The sequence below is a fragment of the Melanostigma gelatinosum genome, assembly GCF_949748355.1.
Source record: "Melanostigma gelatinosum genome assembly, chromosome: 7".
Taxonomy (NCBI): Eukaryota; Metazoa; Chordata; class Actinopteri; order Perciformes; family Zoarcidae; genus Melanostigma; species Melanostigma gelatinosum.
The window spans coordinates 5,862,302-5,880,865 of NC_136640.1; the positions used below are offsets into that span (position 1 = coordinate 5,862,302).

Here is an 18,564-nt window from a genome sequence, read left to right on the forward strand (position 1 = left end):
TAAACAAAGTGCAAATGCTAGTTTAGTGTATTGACGAACACATTTAACGTTAAGTGACAAGTCCCTAACGGCAGATTTATAGAGGCAAATACAATTTGGCTATAAGCGACACCTCCTAACAATAGTATGCTAACAATGCATGACTTTAAAATCACCATTGGCAAGAGACGCCAAAGAAAACACCAACTGACATGAACAGAACATTTAGCAGTCCTTTTATTTTGGAAAGCTCGCAACCGGAAGTCCTCTCGTTTTGAACGTTGGTGGACTTGATGGTGGTAAAGAAACGAGCCGAAGCCAGGCAGGACTTTATGGGATGGGAACAGACGAGTGTGTCCCAGTGTTTCCAGCCTCCTGGCAGTTAATGTACCGCACAGACACGCAGAGGGATCCAGCAGAGCTCATGTAGACCCGGCGGGACCGACTAAACCACCGGGACACGGCAGCGCTGCGGGGGGTGGGGTCTGGAAAATGGGAGCGGTGAAGTGAAGAGAAAAAAAAACGGCCGAAAAAAGCTGACTGTCTGGATGAAAGGCACCAACGTAAGTTACTCAAACTGACGAAAGTATGTCCGGTTTAAATATATATATATATTCTACTCTTTTTTTCTGTATGTCAGTAAGTTAAAAATCTTTGTCTATCAGCAGCGAAAAGTTTCGGACACAGAGCAACGGACCGCTGTGGTCAGATCAGGTTTCACGTGTTTTAAGAGAACCGCCCCTGGTGTGTCTCCTCTGAGCTGACCAGGCTCTCTCTCCCGCAAACCATTCCGACGCAGAAAGTAACTTTTATGGAGTGCCGCAAACTTCGTGCGAACGGTCCGCGAATAGTTGACATGTGGAGCTGTGATTGACAGCTGAAAAAAAAGTAGGGGGCGGGGATTGAGGTTGTTTATTTATTGACGAGCCTTGAGATGTATACATGTGGGAGCCTACTGGGGTTTTTTGGGGGGTATTGTAATCCGAAAAAAAGGGCTCGGCTCTCTCCGGGGTTTGCCACGTACGGCTGGAAGAAATCTGATCTGTATACCGGCCTCCTGTGTTAACTTGCCAGGGCCATGGCAGTGGTGCACTGTGGTAATGCAGACAGACACGTGTGTCACAGTTGGCACGACTCTTATATGATATAGGAGAGAACATCTGGAACAACTGGCACTAAAAAGAAGAGCTCCATGACGGGATGGGTGCTGGTTGTATGATGGAAACAGTGGCAGAAGAAGTATTTAATATAAGAGAAAAAACAATACTGTGATGGAAAAAAGACATTATATATTTTAAAATATTGCTTAATATGAGAAGCAAACTATAGGCCTGGTTAAGTTTTAAACATATACTCTTTTGCAGCCATGTCAGTGTTATATCATGATATTTATATCCTCAATATAAACAATATATCCCTCTGAAATGTAGTGGAGAATAAGTATAAAGTAGCATAAAATGGAAAGTACCAGTACCTCAAAACTTAGGCAACAGTGTCGCCTAAAATGTTTCAAAACACTTAAGTAAGATCAGTTTAATTTTATCTCCCCGCCTCCTCCTCCGTGGCGTCCATTAATTTGGTTGAAAAGGATTAGCGTGGCATTCGTCTTCCAATTACACAGTTTTTCCGGCCTTCGACTTGAGGATTAAATTGTGACGGAGCGGACGCGGAGAATACATCACAACACTGCAGGGTGTTGAACAAAACGAGGGCTGAAAGTGCTGTTTGATGTAGATGCAGACATATGTGTTGAATGGGAGAACTAAGTAGATATTAGTGTTGGTATATTAACTCTGTCCTCTGCTTTTAAATGTGCAGTTTTGCATGAATTTAGATAAAGAAAAGCCTGCTGGGGAAAAACAATTGTGTTGCTTGTGGGCAATAAAAGTGGTGCTTTTATTATGGATTTTGACACATATGATTGTGTTTACACTGATTACACACTATGGTGATTGGATTATCACAGCAAGAGAGTTTGGCAAAAAGTCTGCATGTAGTTGCCATGAAAAGTGATCTCTGCTGTATGCATCAGCTGGGAGGGGGGAGGGTCAGTAAACAAATAAGCAACTGATGGCTGATGGTGCTCAGAGGATGGCAGGATCCCAGGACTGAAGGTGTGAAAAGACCTCAGAAAGTGAGAAGCGTGATTTCACAGGCCTTTGCCAATTGTCCACTCAAGAGGGGTTCGCAGCTCTCACTGCCAGCTGCCCTTTTGGTAAATGCGGTCGTTAGAATGTGTCTGATTTGAAGGCAGCCGGCCGGCCGGCAGCAGTTTGCTGTGAGCTGAGATTTATTGCCGGGCGGTGGAGAGGAACACCTGGTGCAGGAAGTTCACGATCCTCCGCCGGAGCAACAGCTGGAGCAAAGGATGCAGGAGAAAGAAAAGGGCGACGGACCAGTGTGGCTGCAAAACCGCACAGAGGTGACGAGCTGCTGAATACCAGTGTGGTAGACGTTAAAAACAAACTATATATAGATGTATATATATGTGTGTAACCACTTGGTTTGACTGGCAGTTTCCCATGTTTAGTCTGTTATATGGCTGCTCTGTGGTTTCCCAACAAGGCGGATCTCTTGGAGGCCTGCAGTTTGCTTGAGGTGAAACAAAACGTGTGTAATTGCAGAGCGGGCCGAGAAGGACATGACATTAATTATTTATATGATGAGATATGTACACACACACACACAATAAGAGTTTAAGACACTTTGCATGATACGCATAAAAATGTAATAATATTATGTAATTATGTAATTATAATGTAATAATAATAAAATGCATGTCAGTAAATTTATAAAACCCTTCTGTGATCACGACTGCAGGTGACTGAGTCGGTGAGAATGAAATCATTCATTTGATACGATTATAAACTCATTCACTGCATCACAAGCAGCCCGTTGTCGTCGGGGAGTTCAGGGGTCAGAACAAAAGAAACAGTGCACAGAGGTGATCGGCTCTGTCTAAGTGGACTTTGAGCCACGGTAATCAGTCTGCATACGTTCACCCATAAGTACCGGGCAGCGATGTAACCTCATCCTCTTACATAAGGAAAGATTAATACGTGTAACCCCCCTGTTAGATACACCTGATAGCAGCATGTTTTCACTGCATGTTCCCAAAAAGAATTCAAAACAAAAGTCCATCAGAGGATCAGGGAGGAGTATTATTTTTACATGTTTTGGAACTACTCACCCTCCCTTTCCTCTAAGTTATTCAGCATTGTGGGTACATTTTGAACAAAAGTGCTCTCAGTTATGTCCCGTTATGAAACTTGTGCTGTAAAACTCTGGGCTGTATCTTTAACACACGCTTTGCTGTGTCACGCCCCGGCCACTCGACCGTGACTGTTCATTTCTACCCGTTACACAACTCTTAACCTCTGTCCAATTTTCAAACTTGTGTTATGTGTGTGTGTGTGTGTGTGTGTACACACTGGGCACATTGCTCATGTTTTACTGGGTGAGGTTTATTCATCTCTCATTTACACATAGAGGGACAACAGCAGCAGCCGCACCAACACCCGGGAAAAAGGTACGATAGGTTTTTATCTAAGACATGTACGATATGTGCACATGCTGCATTTTGAATCACTTCTTTGACTTCTAATTAGTCTTTTCTAATTTGCAGCTGTTTCCGAATTAGTTTTTGGTCTTAATGCTCAGTGGGCACATCTCATGTTTTCTTCCTTTTAAGACGGGACGGAGATATTTTTAGGGGCCTTGATTTACAATCGTTCGCTTTTACAACCACGCGTGCTCAATTCTAGTGAGTAAACTAAGAAAGTGCAAATGAACTCTTTTGATCAAATAAATTAGGTCACACCCGTTGGGAAGCCAAGAGGGGAGGGAAGTTGTGGCTACCCAAGTAGCTCGAATAAAAGCTTAAAGTCTTTTCATGAAGCTTAACAAATACCTTGAAGATGGCATTTGAGCAGGAACTGTTCCTCTCGTTTCTAAAAGCAGAACCAAAGTGTTCTTTTCAGGGTTAGGGACGAGGTGTACTGACCCGATCTGGCGATTGAGGTTGTGTACTTCTTATTTGAGCAAGATAAAGACGGAGAACTTTTGTAGCTTCTATGGGCGTGGCATGTTAAAAAAAGGTTTCAAACGTAAATATATATATTTTCTCTCTCTCTCTCTCTCTCCAGAGCACAATGGCACTCCTCCTGTGGCTCGGCCTGTCGCTGCTGGCCTCGGTCCAGTCCAGCGACGTCAAGAACTGCCACCGCCGCTGCCACTGTGAGGTGGAAAGCTTCGGCCTGTTCGACAGCTTCAGCCTGACCAGGGTGGACTGCCGAGGGCTGGGACCCGACACCTCCATGCCCATCCCCATCCCGCTGGACACGGCCCACCTGGACCTGTCCTCCAACGCCATGGGCCCGCTCAGTGACGCCATGCTGGCCGGTCCCGGCTACACCACTCTCGTCAGCTTGGACCTGAGCAGCAACCTTATAACAGAGGTGAGTGTTCAGAGGAGCTCAAGTAGACACCTCCTGGTCTGTAATGAGGCTTTTTATCCTTCTGAATGAAACAGTTACTCATCCTTACACATCATGCAGATGAAAAGTTGAGTTGAGGTTTTGGTGCTAAAGTGTTAGCCAGTGTTAGCTAACTTAGTGTGTGTAGAAAGCAGCTGTTTTCAGGAGACAAAGCTCTAACACCCCACTTGAGATAACTCTTAAAATGTGTTCTTTCTCTCTATCTCGCTCCCTTTTATTTACATTACCAGGTAACACCCAATGCTTTGTCCAAGCTGCGTTACCTGGAGACTCTGGATCTGAGCCACAACAAGCTGCAGAGCCTCTCCCCGAGCTGCTTCGCCGGCCTCCCTCTGGTTGACGTTGACCTCAGCCACAACGGCTTCCAAGAGTTCGACATGGACGTGTTCGCCACGAAAATTAACGGTGAACCTGTCAGCGTGGATCTGTCTCATAACAAGCTCGCGTCCGTCTCAACGACTCTGCACGGACGAGTTTTACACATCCAGAGCTTAAATCTCTCATCAAACCGGCTGTCGAGCGTACCGAGGCTGGCGGGGCTCTCGCTGCGGTACCTCAATGTGGACGCAAACCCCATCGCACGGATCAAGGATGGAGCTTTTGCTGAGCTGAAAGATCTGGTTTATTTGTCCATCAGCGGCCTCCACGAGCTCCAGGAGATCGAGCCGAACAGCTTCAAAGGCCTCCAGAGCCTGCAAGTTCTGGATCTCTCGAACAACCCGGAGCTGAAGACTCTGAGCCCGGCGGTTTTCAGCGGACTGGACTCCCTGCAGGAGCTGAATTTGTCTGGCTCTGGTGTGGCGTCCTTGCCAAGTAACATGCTGACCCATCTGCCCAGTATCAAGAGTATAACACTGGGACAAAGCGTCCACTGCTGGAGGACCCAGAAACAGGGACAGTTCCACCGGCAACTGGGCCAGGTCCAACACAACGAGGTGCTGAACTGTGATGTGGAGGGCATCATGTTGTGAAACTTTGGAGATGGACCACTCCTTAAGAGGGCCGGTCTACTCCATCAGGAGTGCTTGTCGGATGGTTAAATGGTTTCGGAGACCCCCCCCCCCCCTCCCCCAAACAATACTTTTGATTTCCAGCACGGTCGTACAACCAAGTTCTGAAAGAGTATACCCGATGCCAGAGATGTGCCTTATCTGCTTTGATATGCAAAACACTTCTTTCTTTTTTTTGTGTGTGTTACTTTCACTCAATTACCTCTGTGCCACGGTGTGCCTTTCAGAGTATGTCTTAAAGGTTTACAGTCGACGTCATGAACTCTCGACAGACGTATCCGTACCTTTCAGAGCATTCCACACAACACGGATCCATTTCTTCCACATCTCAACACGTCTCCTAAACTGGTGGAGAACCTTTTCAATTTTAAGTATTTTTGGTGCGTTATGTACATCGTTGAAAGTGGGACCATGTTAAGAGCTAATTGCACTTATTCCAGTTGCAGTGGGTTGTTTTTAAACAAAGTACGTACACATGGCCTGAACGTCATCCACTATGAAAACCTTCGGTGCTTTTGCTCATAATTTCCACGCTGAAGTTGACTGTTGACCACTACGATTTATTGTTTGACTTTGAATGTGATGCTTTATTGAAATCATTAAAGGGACGGTTAGGCCTTTTGGGAAATTCTGTTTCTAGCCGAGGGTGAGATGAGAGGATCCTCATATTTGTTTGTTCAATATGAAGCTACAACCAGCAGCCGCTTAGCTTAGCTTAGCACAAAGACTGGAAACAGGGACCTCTTGGCCTTGCAGAGACTTCCTGGAGTCTTGTCCCCCATTGAACCGCAACCTGTTGTTATGCTTCAGTTTAGCCAGGTCAGCTGTCCCCCCCCCCCCCCCCCTTCCCTGTTTCTTAATGCTGAACTTATTTACTGGCTGTAGCTTTATGCGTGCATACAGACATGAAAGTGGTATCAATGGTCTTATTTAGCTCCCGCCAAAGCGAGCAAATGTGGGTATTATATATTATTGTGTTACATATATATACGTATCCCAGAAATGTCGATCTGTACAATCCAAGAACCAGAGGTCTCAGGAGTGAAACTTCCAGTTCCGTCTGTAACTGTTGAGGGCAAATATCTTTTTCTTGGGACCATTTCATTACTTGACTTTCGTTCTTCGACCACCAGCCCAAACTTGACATGGACGGATTAGGTCCACGAAGCCTCTGACACGGTGCTCACTGATCTGTGTTCTGTTTGTTCTTTTTGACATTACACAACAGGAGTAAACAAGCTGTGACCACGTTGACCGGGAGTGTATTTTGACCCGCTGTCAAATCGATGTCCAGTTGAACGGGACAACTTTGGCGTGATTGGTAAACGAAGCGATGCCGGTGTCCGTTCGGTGTTTTAAAACACAGAGTCGCACTGTGCTGGCATGTGTGACTTCACCTCTGCATTCCTGCGGTGTGTCTGTGGACGGTCGGCCTCAAGACTGCGTGTCAGCAATCTGTGAAGGCCTGCAGTGTTCCGGTCGTGCGGGTTTTTTTAACGGAAATCCACCTTTTCAGTTGGTTGATTGAAAGTCAGATGAGCCCAGTCTTGGTGTAGACGTTTCTATTTGTACGTATGTAACCATATTGTATATACATTTATATATATATATGTATGAATCATATGTGTAATAAATTGACTCTTGAGACTCTTGTGGTGTGACTGTGTTTGTCCTGTGTGACGTGTCGACAGAGGAGCACAAACGCATTCAAAATTAAGTACACAAGGACTACATTTCGCTCGTGATCCAGTTTTTCAAAGCGGTGTGTGATTTTTGTCTCCATGCACGGGACTGACTCATAGCAGGGTGTGTCTTCAGATCTCAGTGGTTTTCCCTCACAGCACTTTCTTCACTTGTTTGCTGCTCAGCTACGTCTTTGTGTTTGAAACTCTTCTTGCTTTATTTACTTGGAAATGTCTGGCTACACACACTTGTGGTCTTGAATGGTCCATAAAAAAACCCACTGAAGTGGACAGACATGCCAGGGCTTTGGAAGAATACTGTGCTACACTGGTGACCTGCCAAGGAGGTGACTGGGAAGGAGACGAGTAGAGAAAGGAGAACGAGGGGGAGAGAGGTTCAGTCATGGCGACTTACAGATCTCCTGTGTGTGTGTGTGTGTCTGGCAATGAGTGGTTTCTTTTCCTGTGAGACAGAGGAGACATTCCTTCCTTTCTGTGACACATCTGTAAAACTCAAAAGACAAAATAAAGCTGACTAACAGGGTTTCTCACGGATTGCACCATAGCTGTACTGTAAATGTTACATCCTGGACATTAAGCGTGGGAAAATAGGTTTTAAACAAAGCACAAATCTTTCCAGTTTGTCTTGTTTGTCTGAGTTTACCAACTCTTTTGTGTGTGTGTGAGTGCAACTATAGTCGCTTCAAGTAGGTAGGAGGCTGTCTGAGAGCCCTTAGCGGATTGACCCCATTGCCCAAAACACTTCCAGATGTTTGTGCCTTTATGTCTGTCTCCTGAAGCGCTGGCATGCTGACGCCCCAAAGGAACCAGCCATCCTTCAGCAGCGCTGAGATACACGCTCACTACGACACTGTGAAATCAAAAAGACATTCGGGGAATGCAGCAGCACAACAAATCAGGTTACAGATCAAAAGGGGGGGATTTTTCTTTCCCCCCCTTTGGTCCCACGATTGTAGACCTTCATGTCTGATGAAAAGTCCAGTTTGAAATATGAAATTTCAGTGGAACTGAATGAGAAGGCTGCACCGAGTTAACAAGTCACGCGTTTACCTTTCAGCCTGCTCCTAACAATGTCCTTCTGTCTCGTCTGGGACATGCACAGATGTGTTCACATGCAAACTGCAAGATGCAAAAAAGAAAACACTACATGATAAAACACAATTTCTCTTCTGTTTCACAACTAAAGAGGAGGAGAAAGGGTTTCTGCCAGAGCAGGAATCGATGGAGAGCTCCACAGTGATGTTGACATTGCTGTTTGACGCTGAAAAACAAACCCTGCAGTGACATTTAACCGGAAAATATACTCGTCTGACAGAAAGTTAATTTCCCACGTAAAACACATCCACGCAGCAGGTTTTTCTCTTCTTGTGACATCTTGCTTTCATGGTTTGAAGTAACGTCATGATATAGAGTGCAGTAGGAAGAAGGGCAGTAACCAGGGCAACAAGAGACACTTTTCGCGTGCATAGACACACCAGGTCAACAGAGACATTGAGTGAGTGAGCCATGTTTTCAGTCAGCTGACATCTGGAAAAAAAACCAACAGTGTTGGCATCTATATCTATATATGCACATATCTTCAGTTTGCTTTGATGCAGGCTGGAACAAGATTTAATGATATGTATATCTTGCCTCATCTTTTCCTGAATAAAACAACTTCATCTACCCGTTTCTCTTGTTCCTGTTGTTTCCCAAAGCGCACCAACAGCTAAAAAAAGATTTTAAACATCATAATATATTTTTCTTTTACCAAAAACAACATAATTTGGCCATTGCCGTTTGCATTATGGCAGTGTGGGACACGTGTGAGCGAAGCAATCAAAAGGTAATCACTCGCTTCTCTGCAGTGGTCTGGCTCTGAGCTGTATTCACAAGCGGACGCTTTGAACTGTGTGTAATTAATTCAGGCAAGCAGAACCAGGGTGTCTTTATTAAGTGTTCTGTTCTTGCATGAACAACTATGAAACAAATGTAATTTGACCGTCCCCCGGATAGACCCTCTGGAGGATCAGACTATCCAGGCAGCTAATTCACTTTGCTTGAAGAATGAGTCCAATACTATCCTGCGAACACTGCAAGGTTTAACTTTTCAGTCCCGCAGGAGGTCGACAACACCCAGGAATGCTTTTCACAAACCAGTTTAATATGATCTTTGGAACGTAAGAGTGAATGATTGTTTCTTAAGTGGAACATTATCTGTTTTTCGTGTATTAGTGGCACTGAAGCACTTAGTTTCCCCTTTGACAGCGGTGATATTGACCTATTGATGTTACGAATGCCCTCTGGCTCGTGACACCAGACACCAAGGCACGATGTCAGCGTGCTGCAGCTCAGCACAGAGGGTTTGTTTTTCAGACAAACAAAAGATCAGCTCAACTTGTCACAGGCCACAAAGATGTACTTGTTTTTATAAAGAGCTACTAAAGCTGTTATAGTGTGTACCATTGTATTGCATGGCTACACATCCTAAAGACAAATGGGCGAAACAATGACAATGCAACACATTCATCTCAGGTTTCACACCATTTTTTTTTTTTTGGTTTGTTTTACGATATCTGCGAAAGGTCCATATAAATGATTGAATTTGATGTTCATGGAAACAAAACTTGATGCCACATTGTAGTTTAAAGCACTAGTTCTCAACCTTGGGGGGCCCTCACAAAGGGGGTCGCTCGATGATTAAAAACAAGGGACAGCAGACAAAAAAACCTTTTCAACTCTATGCTTCAAAAAAATCACTCTTCATCACCACATGAAGACATATGCAACCTGTGACAATCGGTCGCCTATAAACACTGCTGTCTTGATAAATAAATGAAAAAAGATGAGGAACCACTGATCACCTAAAAAGGAGGAATAAATATCTCTTTTAGTGGACGTCCATGGTGTTGGTTGGCATTCTGAAAAGCATACAAGGCACTCTGATTTAGTTCAAAACCCATTTTTAATTCATGGATAACGCATTTTGACTCAACAAGTCTTCGTCGGGGTGTAAAGTAAAGTCGGACAGATGTTGAAAATCACCAAGGGGTCTTGTGACATGTGTCACATGACCTCAAGAAAAGTATATGCAACTGTAACTAACAGTGTGCTGGCAGAAAATACAAAAAGAATAATACAAACTAACACATTTCTGTGAATAATAGTCAAAAATGTGCACAAAATGCAAAATATGTGCGAACATACACTGTGACGCTCGCACATACACACCAGAAAAGGAAGAGTACCGCAATAACAAATGAATAACTCACAGTCGTGAGAATGGACGGCGACCTCACAGGGCACTCGCACAAAGCCATGCAGGTCGAAAGTGTACAATGCAACCATCAGAAGAACAGCTCAGTGTTCCTCAATCCGGCTGAGGCAGAAAGCATCTTCTGCATTCGCCATCGGATCCCTCGCTAGAAAATTGAGGTCACGTTTTGTAAAGTACAGAAAGCCCAAATGTTTGCTGTTGTATTGACATTGCAAAAGTATCTCGACTTCCATCTCGAGCCAGTCGTGTTCAGACATTGTGTATTGCAGATTTGCCCAAGATCAAGCAGTCCTATAATGTGTCTGACCTACATGTAGGATACAAGTCAAAATGCTCCCGGAAATCTTACTCAGACAGTCTGCTATAAATAATTCTATATTTTTCCACGTCTCTCTTCAATATCAGTGACAGTGTGACGCGTCCACGTGTCAGAATAACTCGTGGAACTGGTTGCGAATGGAGCCGGAGCTTTATTTCCCTTCACATTGCTGTTTGTTAAAGGAGGTCTTGAGACAGGGTCGGGTTATCTGTTATCTACGGCGTGTGACGTGAGGTATGTGAGAGAAAAGCATGACTTAGCTCGACAGGGAACAAATCCCAGATCGTGTTTCTCATTTTGGCCAACACTGTTCAGAGACAGAGTATAGAAAACCTGTGGACACAAAATTAGAGAGAAATGAAAAATTTGAAATGAGAAATGAGAAAAATTAGCAGAGCCATGGCTTTCTCCACATTCCAGCAAATATAGGAAGAAGAAACACTTTCAGTGAAGCACTGGCTGCTATACAAACACCCCCCCCCCCCCCCTATGCTATTCAGGGATAAGGAAGAATAACAACAGGCAGACGAGACAAGAAGGACACAGAAGGCAACGGAAAATAAATAGATACGCCCAGAAGGATGATACTATCTGCTATCAACACTGAGAGTTCAAATTGAGTTGAACAACAAAACCCTACCTGTCCGGCACTCTGAAAATGTGTTTCTCTATTCATAGCTTTTGAAAGATACTCATAAAAGAAGATTTCTGTCCCCAAAACCCGGTTTGCTTGCTCTCGCTCACACATTAATCAGCTCAGCGTAGGAGTATCAGGAGCTTTGCATCACCCCTCTCGTATTGGTCGTCCGAGGAGGGAGTTCCCCAGAGGAAGAGGGATACATCCCGAGACCGCCGCCCTCTCCGTCAGTCTCCTCCATCTGGTTTCCATCAGGAGCTGCTGGGCTGGACTAGGTTTTCTCAAAGGATCCTACATCTGTATTTACACCAACGTGCTGTAGTGCTTGAACAGAGCGCAAACAAAAAAGTGATGAGAAATATAATTTTGAAGTAGAATTAGGAAAAGGGAAAAAGGTGGATGAGATCATTGTGGTTAAACTTCAAGGAGTTCATTCCAGTCCAGGAGCACTGATGGTCAGAGCCTTCCCCTCCTTGTTTTGAGCCTTGGCTGCAGCGCAGTGCATGCTCTGTCATGTGTTGACCTGCTGAACTTGTGGATGGATCGATATTAAAATTCAGGGTTCATCATTTTTTTCTCCTTGGCTCCAGTTTGCTGCATTTTGAAGGGGTTGAAAGAGTCAGATAATGACTTTTGACTGGGGCAGGAACAGGGAGAGGTGTCCGACCGTGACTGGAATGAGATGGAGGGAAAAAATAAATTTACATGGCCTCTAAATCCACATGGGGCTAAAAGTGTTTGACTTTTTGAAGCCTCTCTGTTGCACTTCTTTCAAAAAAAAGAGAAAAAGCCCAACGTGAACTCGATACCAATAGTTGCTCAATTTCTGCAAACCTCAGGGGGAGCGAGAGCAAATATTGAGAGACAAGAGACTGACTTGTTCACTTTCCAAGAAGAGGGTAAACTCATCCAAGTATAGGAGAAAAAAAGGGATCCTCTCACTGGAATACACATGCATTAGAGAACGCTTTAAATGTGACAACAGCTGTATTTTAACAGTGAGCGCTTCTTCCATCTTGGCAAAACTGGATCGGCTTTCTCGCGGGCCACAAATCTCTAAAGATAATAAACATGGAGGTAAAGTTACAGGAAGAGGGAGGATGTGAGACCGTTTTCAGCACGGGCCCTGAAGACAGCTGCATGGTGGTTACCGAGCCTCCCTCAGCCTCTGGTGTTTGCCAAACACAAGAGCTCTCTTGTTTGAATGTTTCCTTTGTCCCCTTGGTTTTGAATTGCCCACTGCGAAAATGACAGAAATTTCTATTCAAAACACAGGAACTCTTAAGTGGCAAACTGAAGGGGAAGTATCATTTCTGACACACGCAAATGACATGCTAATCTCCTTTTGATTGAAAAAAGAGCTTATATGTAAAAGACGTGTTACTCTCAGACAAACCATCTGTGAGACGCTCACAGCCGACATCGGTGATGAACACACCGGATTTGTGAAGAGGTGAGGCAGCCTGAACCACGCAACACCCTCGGAAATGAGCAAATGAGGATGACTGCTTCACTGCACTGTAATTACATCCACGGGATTGGGCCTGTGGATTACGCTGCTTTGACTCAGGCTTCGGCTGTTTCCTTCACTTCAGCGAGAGACACTCACCTTTCTGCAGACGGCTCACACAATTGCTTCACCTTCACAAAACATCCCAGATGTTCCCTAAAATGTTCTGTTCAGCTAATTGGATAATTGGAATAGTATGCTGGAGGATGGAGATACTGTGTGTAATGGACCTTTACTAATTAGTCTGTATCTAGGTTCGGATGTTCTGATGTTTGGATCTAATGAGGCCGGAGCCAAAGACGTTGTGCTAATGAAGCACATCATTTATTTTCCCTTTCCAAACAAGGAATGGATTGAGACACCTGGTGGTGAAGAGACCGCAGCGGTGGAATGTTGTTGTTGATGTTGCACATATCTCGTGTGCTATTTCATTTTTCTTTAACCTGTCCCAGAACTGTCACGTTAAAGCAGGACCTTCACATACCTTCACACACTCAAACTGTTGATAGGATCGCCCTCTAGTGGAGAAGGTGGACAACTACATGCACATGACCCAGTTTATTGTCAGTATTATGGAAGTCCCATAACAGTGCTACAGTGTCTGACTGAAATGAGGTGCATGTGGTATTTTTTAAATATGTTTTTTAAAGCTGTAAATGAGCTTAAGTAGGACCAAGAGTCCAGCTGCTTTACGATTATTCCAATCTCACTTCTCACACAAACACTTACAAACAAGGTTTGAGTTAAAATAGGTTGTACCGAACACAGACAGCTTCATGTGTCCTGATCAAAGACCACACCGGTTGCTTTAGTTTCCTTACATTTTATTTATTTTTTTGCTTTCAACCATTTTTAAAAGGAAATACAGACCAAAATTACCACGTTTGTCAAAAAATACGTCAGTGCTACAAAGACATCTGGTTAAAGCCGTGTGTTAAGAAATCTGGTTTGAGTAAGTAGATCTTTCATACACAGTCCCCTTCATGTGACGTGTTAAACCTCTGATTTGGCACAATATGAAATACTTTAAATGAAATCTTGTCCCTAAAAATGCCACTAAATGGTACATCATCACTTTACCTTCTGCTCTTCAGCACAGGATCTTAATTTCACTGCTTTTAATGCAATTCACAAAACTTACAAAAATCTAAAAAACAAACATCGAACGCATTAAACTGCTCAGCTCTTAAAATACCAAAGTCTGTGAAACTCGTCAAATATTGAGCTCAGCCAAACTGTTACTGACAGGAAACTTAACCTGCTAAGGATCTTGCCGTTCATAGTGAAACTTTTAGTACAAATATAGAGATGTGAAATAAATAAAAATAAAATAATCTAAGGAAATCCATTTCTGAGGAATACTCCAGCATTCTGTGTCTGACAAATGATACTGTATGACCTATACAGGTGTCCAGCACGAGTAAAAAATAAACTTTAACAGGTCAACCCTGCATGGCTCCGCCTCCTCTGCTCATTCAATGAACTGCATCTTCCTATGTCTCATTTTGTAACGTGTGTTTGCTTGTATTCGGGTTATTGTGCTGATGTTGTGTGTGCCATGCAATCACATATATTATTAAGACATCGTTGACGGTCGCAGACGTCATCAGCAGTTGAGAATGGAGTTGGTCCTCATGATGCGCATGACCTTCCTTGAGGTGTAGCTGTACTCGTACTGGATGTGTTCGTGGAAGAAATTCAAGAATCCTGAAAGACAACAGAGTGGAATGCCAGTTAGGAAAAACCAATAAAGCGGTAGCGCTGGAAAATCCTACTTTTGCATGTTTTAACTATCCTGAAAATGTGACAATTTGAGGCTTCACCATGGTGATACGCAGCTGCGTCGACCTCGTCGTCCATCCCAGGAAAATCCTCCTCGATGGATCGCGGGTAGCCGCTGTCCATGGTGGCTGTTGCTTCATCGTAGCTGTGGGTGACAAACAAAAGCAAAAACAATGTTGATGAAATACAAAATGGTATGATAGAAGATCGTGTGCTTGTTTGAAGACTTTAAACTTGAACTGAGACATGTGATACTCATCATCACGTACCTCCAATACTGCTCATCGGTAAAGAACAGAGTTTTGCCGGTGTCTCCGATGTGCACCGCCGCATCTATTTCCCTTATTTTCTTGGGAAGACCAAGTTTGTGTATGTACTTTGGGTAACCGTCCACGAGGTTGTATCCATTCAAAGCCCACATTCGGATCCCTGTTGAAACACAGAGTTTTGGTCCATATCTGATATCTAATGACACAATATGATGACAATAAATAAGTATGTATGACCCACCACTGAATATGATGACTTGATCCTTCTCTGGGTACTCGTATGCTGCGTCCACCTTGTTGGGGAGGGTGGGCCACGTGGACTTGATCAGGGTCTGCTCAGGCTCCGGCATCTGAGGATGGAGACGCCAGTAGAATCTGCAACGGAACGAGCGGCGTGTTGACAAAACACAGCATCCAATACTGACCTCAGTACTTTAGAGTAAGTTGTTTGAGTCGCAGAATAATCAACTCTTCCTCACAGTCAATGATGATGAAGATGAGTTCATGTCGATCTCAATCAACTTTTATTATCACACACAACACAGCACAACATAGTGACATTTAGTCTGTGTTTAACCCATCCTCGTATAATGAGCGGTGGGCAGCCACAATGCAGCGCCAGGGGAGCAGTTTGGGGATTCGGCGCCTTGCTCAAGGGCACCTCTGGCACTCCTCCAGCTGCCGATCCACACTCCATGCTTCATCTTCTCGGGAGCATAACCCATGCATGAAACATTATGGTTCTTACTGTACCTGTCTTTGAAGACGATGGTTTCCCCTCTGAGCTCTGTGACGGCATCGAAACTCAACATGGGGTCACATTTGTTGGGTGCGTCCGGCTTTGGCTTCACTTTCCTTTTTGGGTTTGGGTTCGGGCCTGTGATTGAACATCTGGCATTAATGCACAGTTCACATAATATTTGCGTGAACAAATAAAGACCCAGTCGCATGCAACAACAAAGCAGGGCATCGCTTCCTGATTTGACTCGTGATCTTGTATTTTCCCACCGTAGAGAGCTTGAATGCCTTCGATGTCATCCTCAGCCAGCAGTTGGCCTGTAGCGTACGAGTAGACGGGGTACATCAGGGCGCCCGCGTCTGTGGAATGGGCCATGCCGAGGGCGTGGCCGAACTCATGGGCCGCCACGATGAACAGGTTGTAAGCTGTGGAGAAAAGATATTCAGTGTCAATCATCAGGATACAGTTTCGGGACTTGTGCTGCACTTTGTTCGTGCAAAGCTCTTACACGATGAATCTTTGCTCCAGTGTTCATCCTCGTCAAAGTGAGTGTCTCCTCCGATGCCTTGGCCCGGTTGGTAGGCGTGAGCAAGCAATCCGTTAGGCCCATCAAAGGGGTTATAGTCTCCATGCTCTACAGAATAAAGCGTCGGCATTGTTTAAAACATGTTGAGCGGAATGTGCGCCGTTATAATCCGTTAGAGCGTGTGATTCGCAGTGTAGAAATACTCACGTATTTTTGCGTGTGTTTTCAGAGGACATGTAACAGTGTGTCAGAATTACCTTTACTTCCAAAGCTGATCATAATGTCAGCGTTGCCCTTGCGCAGCTTCTTAAAGGTCAGAGGGGTGACGCCAGACCAAACGTTCAGCGCATTGTGGATGGCTCTGTCTACATCAGACTTCTGCAGATCTGGTGTATAATTCACGATCCTGCAGCATCAGGGGAGTTAAGACAAGGAGAAGGACTGAACAAATGATACTGGTGTTCACTTTCCGAGTCGTTCAAATACTTTGCTTTGCTAGACTTTATTATTGTGATGCGTACCTGAATGTGACATTGTTGTTTTGCCATTTGACGTGTCGAGGGAAGTGGTTGTACTCCCCGACGTCAGGGACGCCACATCTGGCCTGTTTCATCAGCTCCAGAGTGTTGTCGTCCACGTTCCCCGTCACCTTCGAGAGGCAGAAGAGGTGGAAAGAAAATGTGTTACACGGGTGACTCAACCCAACTAAACCTCCTTCCCACAAAAACAAAAGCTTTTTAAAGTTTTAATGTAAACAAGAGGAGCACAAAAGGAGGTTCTCCTTCAGCTAATATCACACTAAAAGATCTTAAGGTGCCCCACCAACAATATGTTGAAGCTCCAGACAAATTATTCTCCTCTCTTATTCAACCACCAATAAAACATACTCACACTAAGAAGATTTACAAAACAGCTGCTCATTTACAGTACCAGCATCGGATTAATAACAACCGCTCACCTTGAGTTTGAAGAATCTCTGCATCTCCCTGATCTTGGTCTGAAAGGCACCTGCGGACCTCTGTCTACCTTGGAGACCAGCTGGGAGGCCGTAGAACCGATGAAGGTACTTCTGTTTGTTGAAAGAGAACAGAAGCTGGATGACATTCATAACAAATAGGCGTGCGATTACTTCATAACAACACCTGTCTGGACTCTTTTTTTCCGTTGATGTGGCAAAGAAACAGCCACCTGAAAACCAGCTCACAAGATTAAACAACGTCTGAATTAGAGAGCTCAGATCTTACCTCTGCTAAAAGCAAGCTGTCTATGTCCCCGGACGGCAGAGGCAGAGCAAAGGAGTGGGCGACCATCGCCAGCAGCAGAAAAGCTATCATTGTTGTTGCCTCCGTGTCGTCCAAACCGGTTATTGGAATCAAGGAGCTCTGAGCGGTATTTATAGTGTTTTGGGTCCATTTTTTTCAAAGGGTCTCGGTGATTCATGTAAAAGCACCTCGCCACTTCCTCTTTTCTTCAGAATGTGCTTGTATTTGTAAAACTGCTGTCTGTGGTTTCAGTGTACTCCTTTGAACCCACTTAAAATGCGAAGATGAAGCGTTTCCCTGTTTTTAAATGGTCATCCAGGGGCAACATAATTATTTTAAAACAAACAAGAATAACACGACCGTCTTTAGATTTCGAAGGGGATGGTCCTTTTTATCAGATATACACTCAGACATCTTTCCTTCATAAGGATTTCACATCATTAGTTATTATCTGTACATCCTCTACGGTTGAAATGAAGAAATTAAGCAATGGAGTTCTGTTCACAGGTTCACTCTCACTCAACTCGTCAATATTCACATCTTCATCCTCCTAAGTTACTGACTAGCAGAGGTCAATTTTCAATAAGATTTAGGGGAACCAAACTATGGAATGACTTTTCCCACCTAACAAAAGAATGTCCCTGTGTAAAATGTTTTAAGAGATGCCTCAAAGAACATCTGATTGCTGTTTTGTAACAGTTTGTTTCTGTATTAGTTTTCATGTCTTTCTTGTTTTAGCTGTTATATTACACATGCACACACACACGCTCACTCACACTCGACACAATTACATTATTTTTTTTCTTTTCTTTGTTTTGTTGTCATGTAATGTTTTATGCATATTTAATTTTTTCTTTGTAATTTTGTAAAATTTTAATGTTATATAGGTGGAGGCTTCAAATAAGCCAAGTTGGCTTTCTGTCTCTTCCTGCACTGTGATTCATTCATTTCTGTTATGTTTGATAATTTTAGATTTTATTGTTTGAATTGTGCAAAATAAATAACTCTAACTCTAACATACTATAAAAAGTATTTGGGAATTATTTCATGCTGGTCACATGATAGTCATTCTGTGT

The 18,564-nt window shown here is 43.9% G+C and overlaps 2 protein-coding genes across 2 annotated transcripts; one reads left to right on the forward strand and one right to left on the reverse strand.

The window, feature by feature from the left end:
- Window positions 1-273: 273 nt before the first annotated feature.
- On the forward strand, window positions 274-7,132 carry tsku (tsukushi small leucine rich proteoglycan homolog). Its single transcript, XM_079272001.1, has 3 exons — window positions 274-542; window positions 4,125-4,436; window positions 4,706-7,132. The coding sequence occupies exons 1-3, from the start codon at window positions 528-530 to the stop codon at window positions 5,444-5,446; spliced, it is 1,068 nt and encodes a 355-aa protein (XP_079128127.1). The 5' UTR covers window positions 274-527; the 3' UTR covers window positions 5,447-7,132.
- A 6,601-nt stretch (window positions 7,133-13,733) lies between these two features.
- LOC306780314 (collagenase 3-like) lies at window positions 13,734-17,666 on the reverse strand (the record flags this gene model as incomplete). The annotated part of the gene is given in 12 exon segments (XM_079272636.1): window positions 13,734-14,617; window positions 14,734-14,837; window positions 14,962-15,121; window positions 15,203-15,336; window positions 15,715-15,838; window positions 15,970-16,125; window positions 16,209-16,334; window positions 16,484-16,632; window positions 16,748-16,875; window positions 17,185-17,295; window positions 17,471-17,636; window positions 17,638-17,666. Coding segments are annotated over 12 exon segments (1,488 nt in total). The 3' UTR covers window positions 13,734-14,516.
- Window positions 17,667-18,564: the final 898 nt, after the last annotated feature.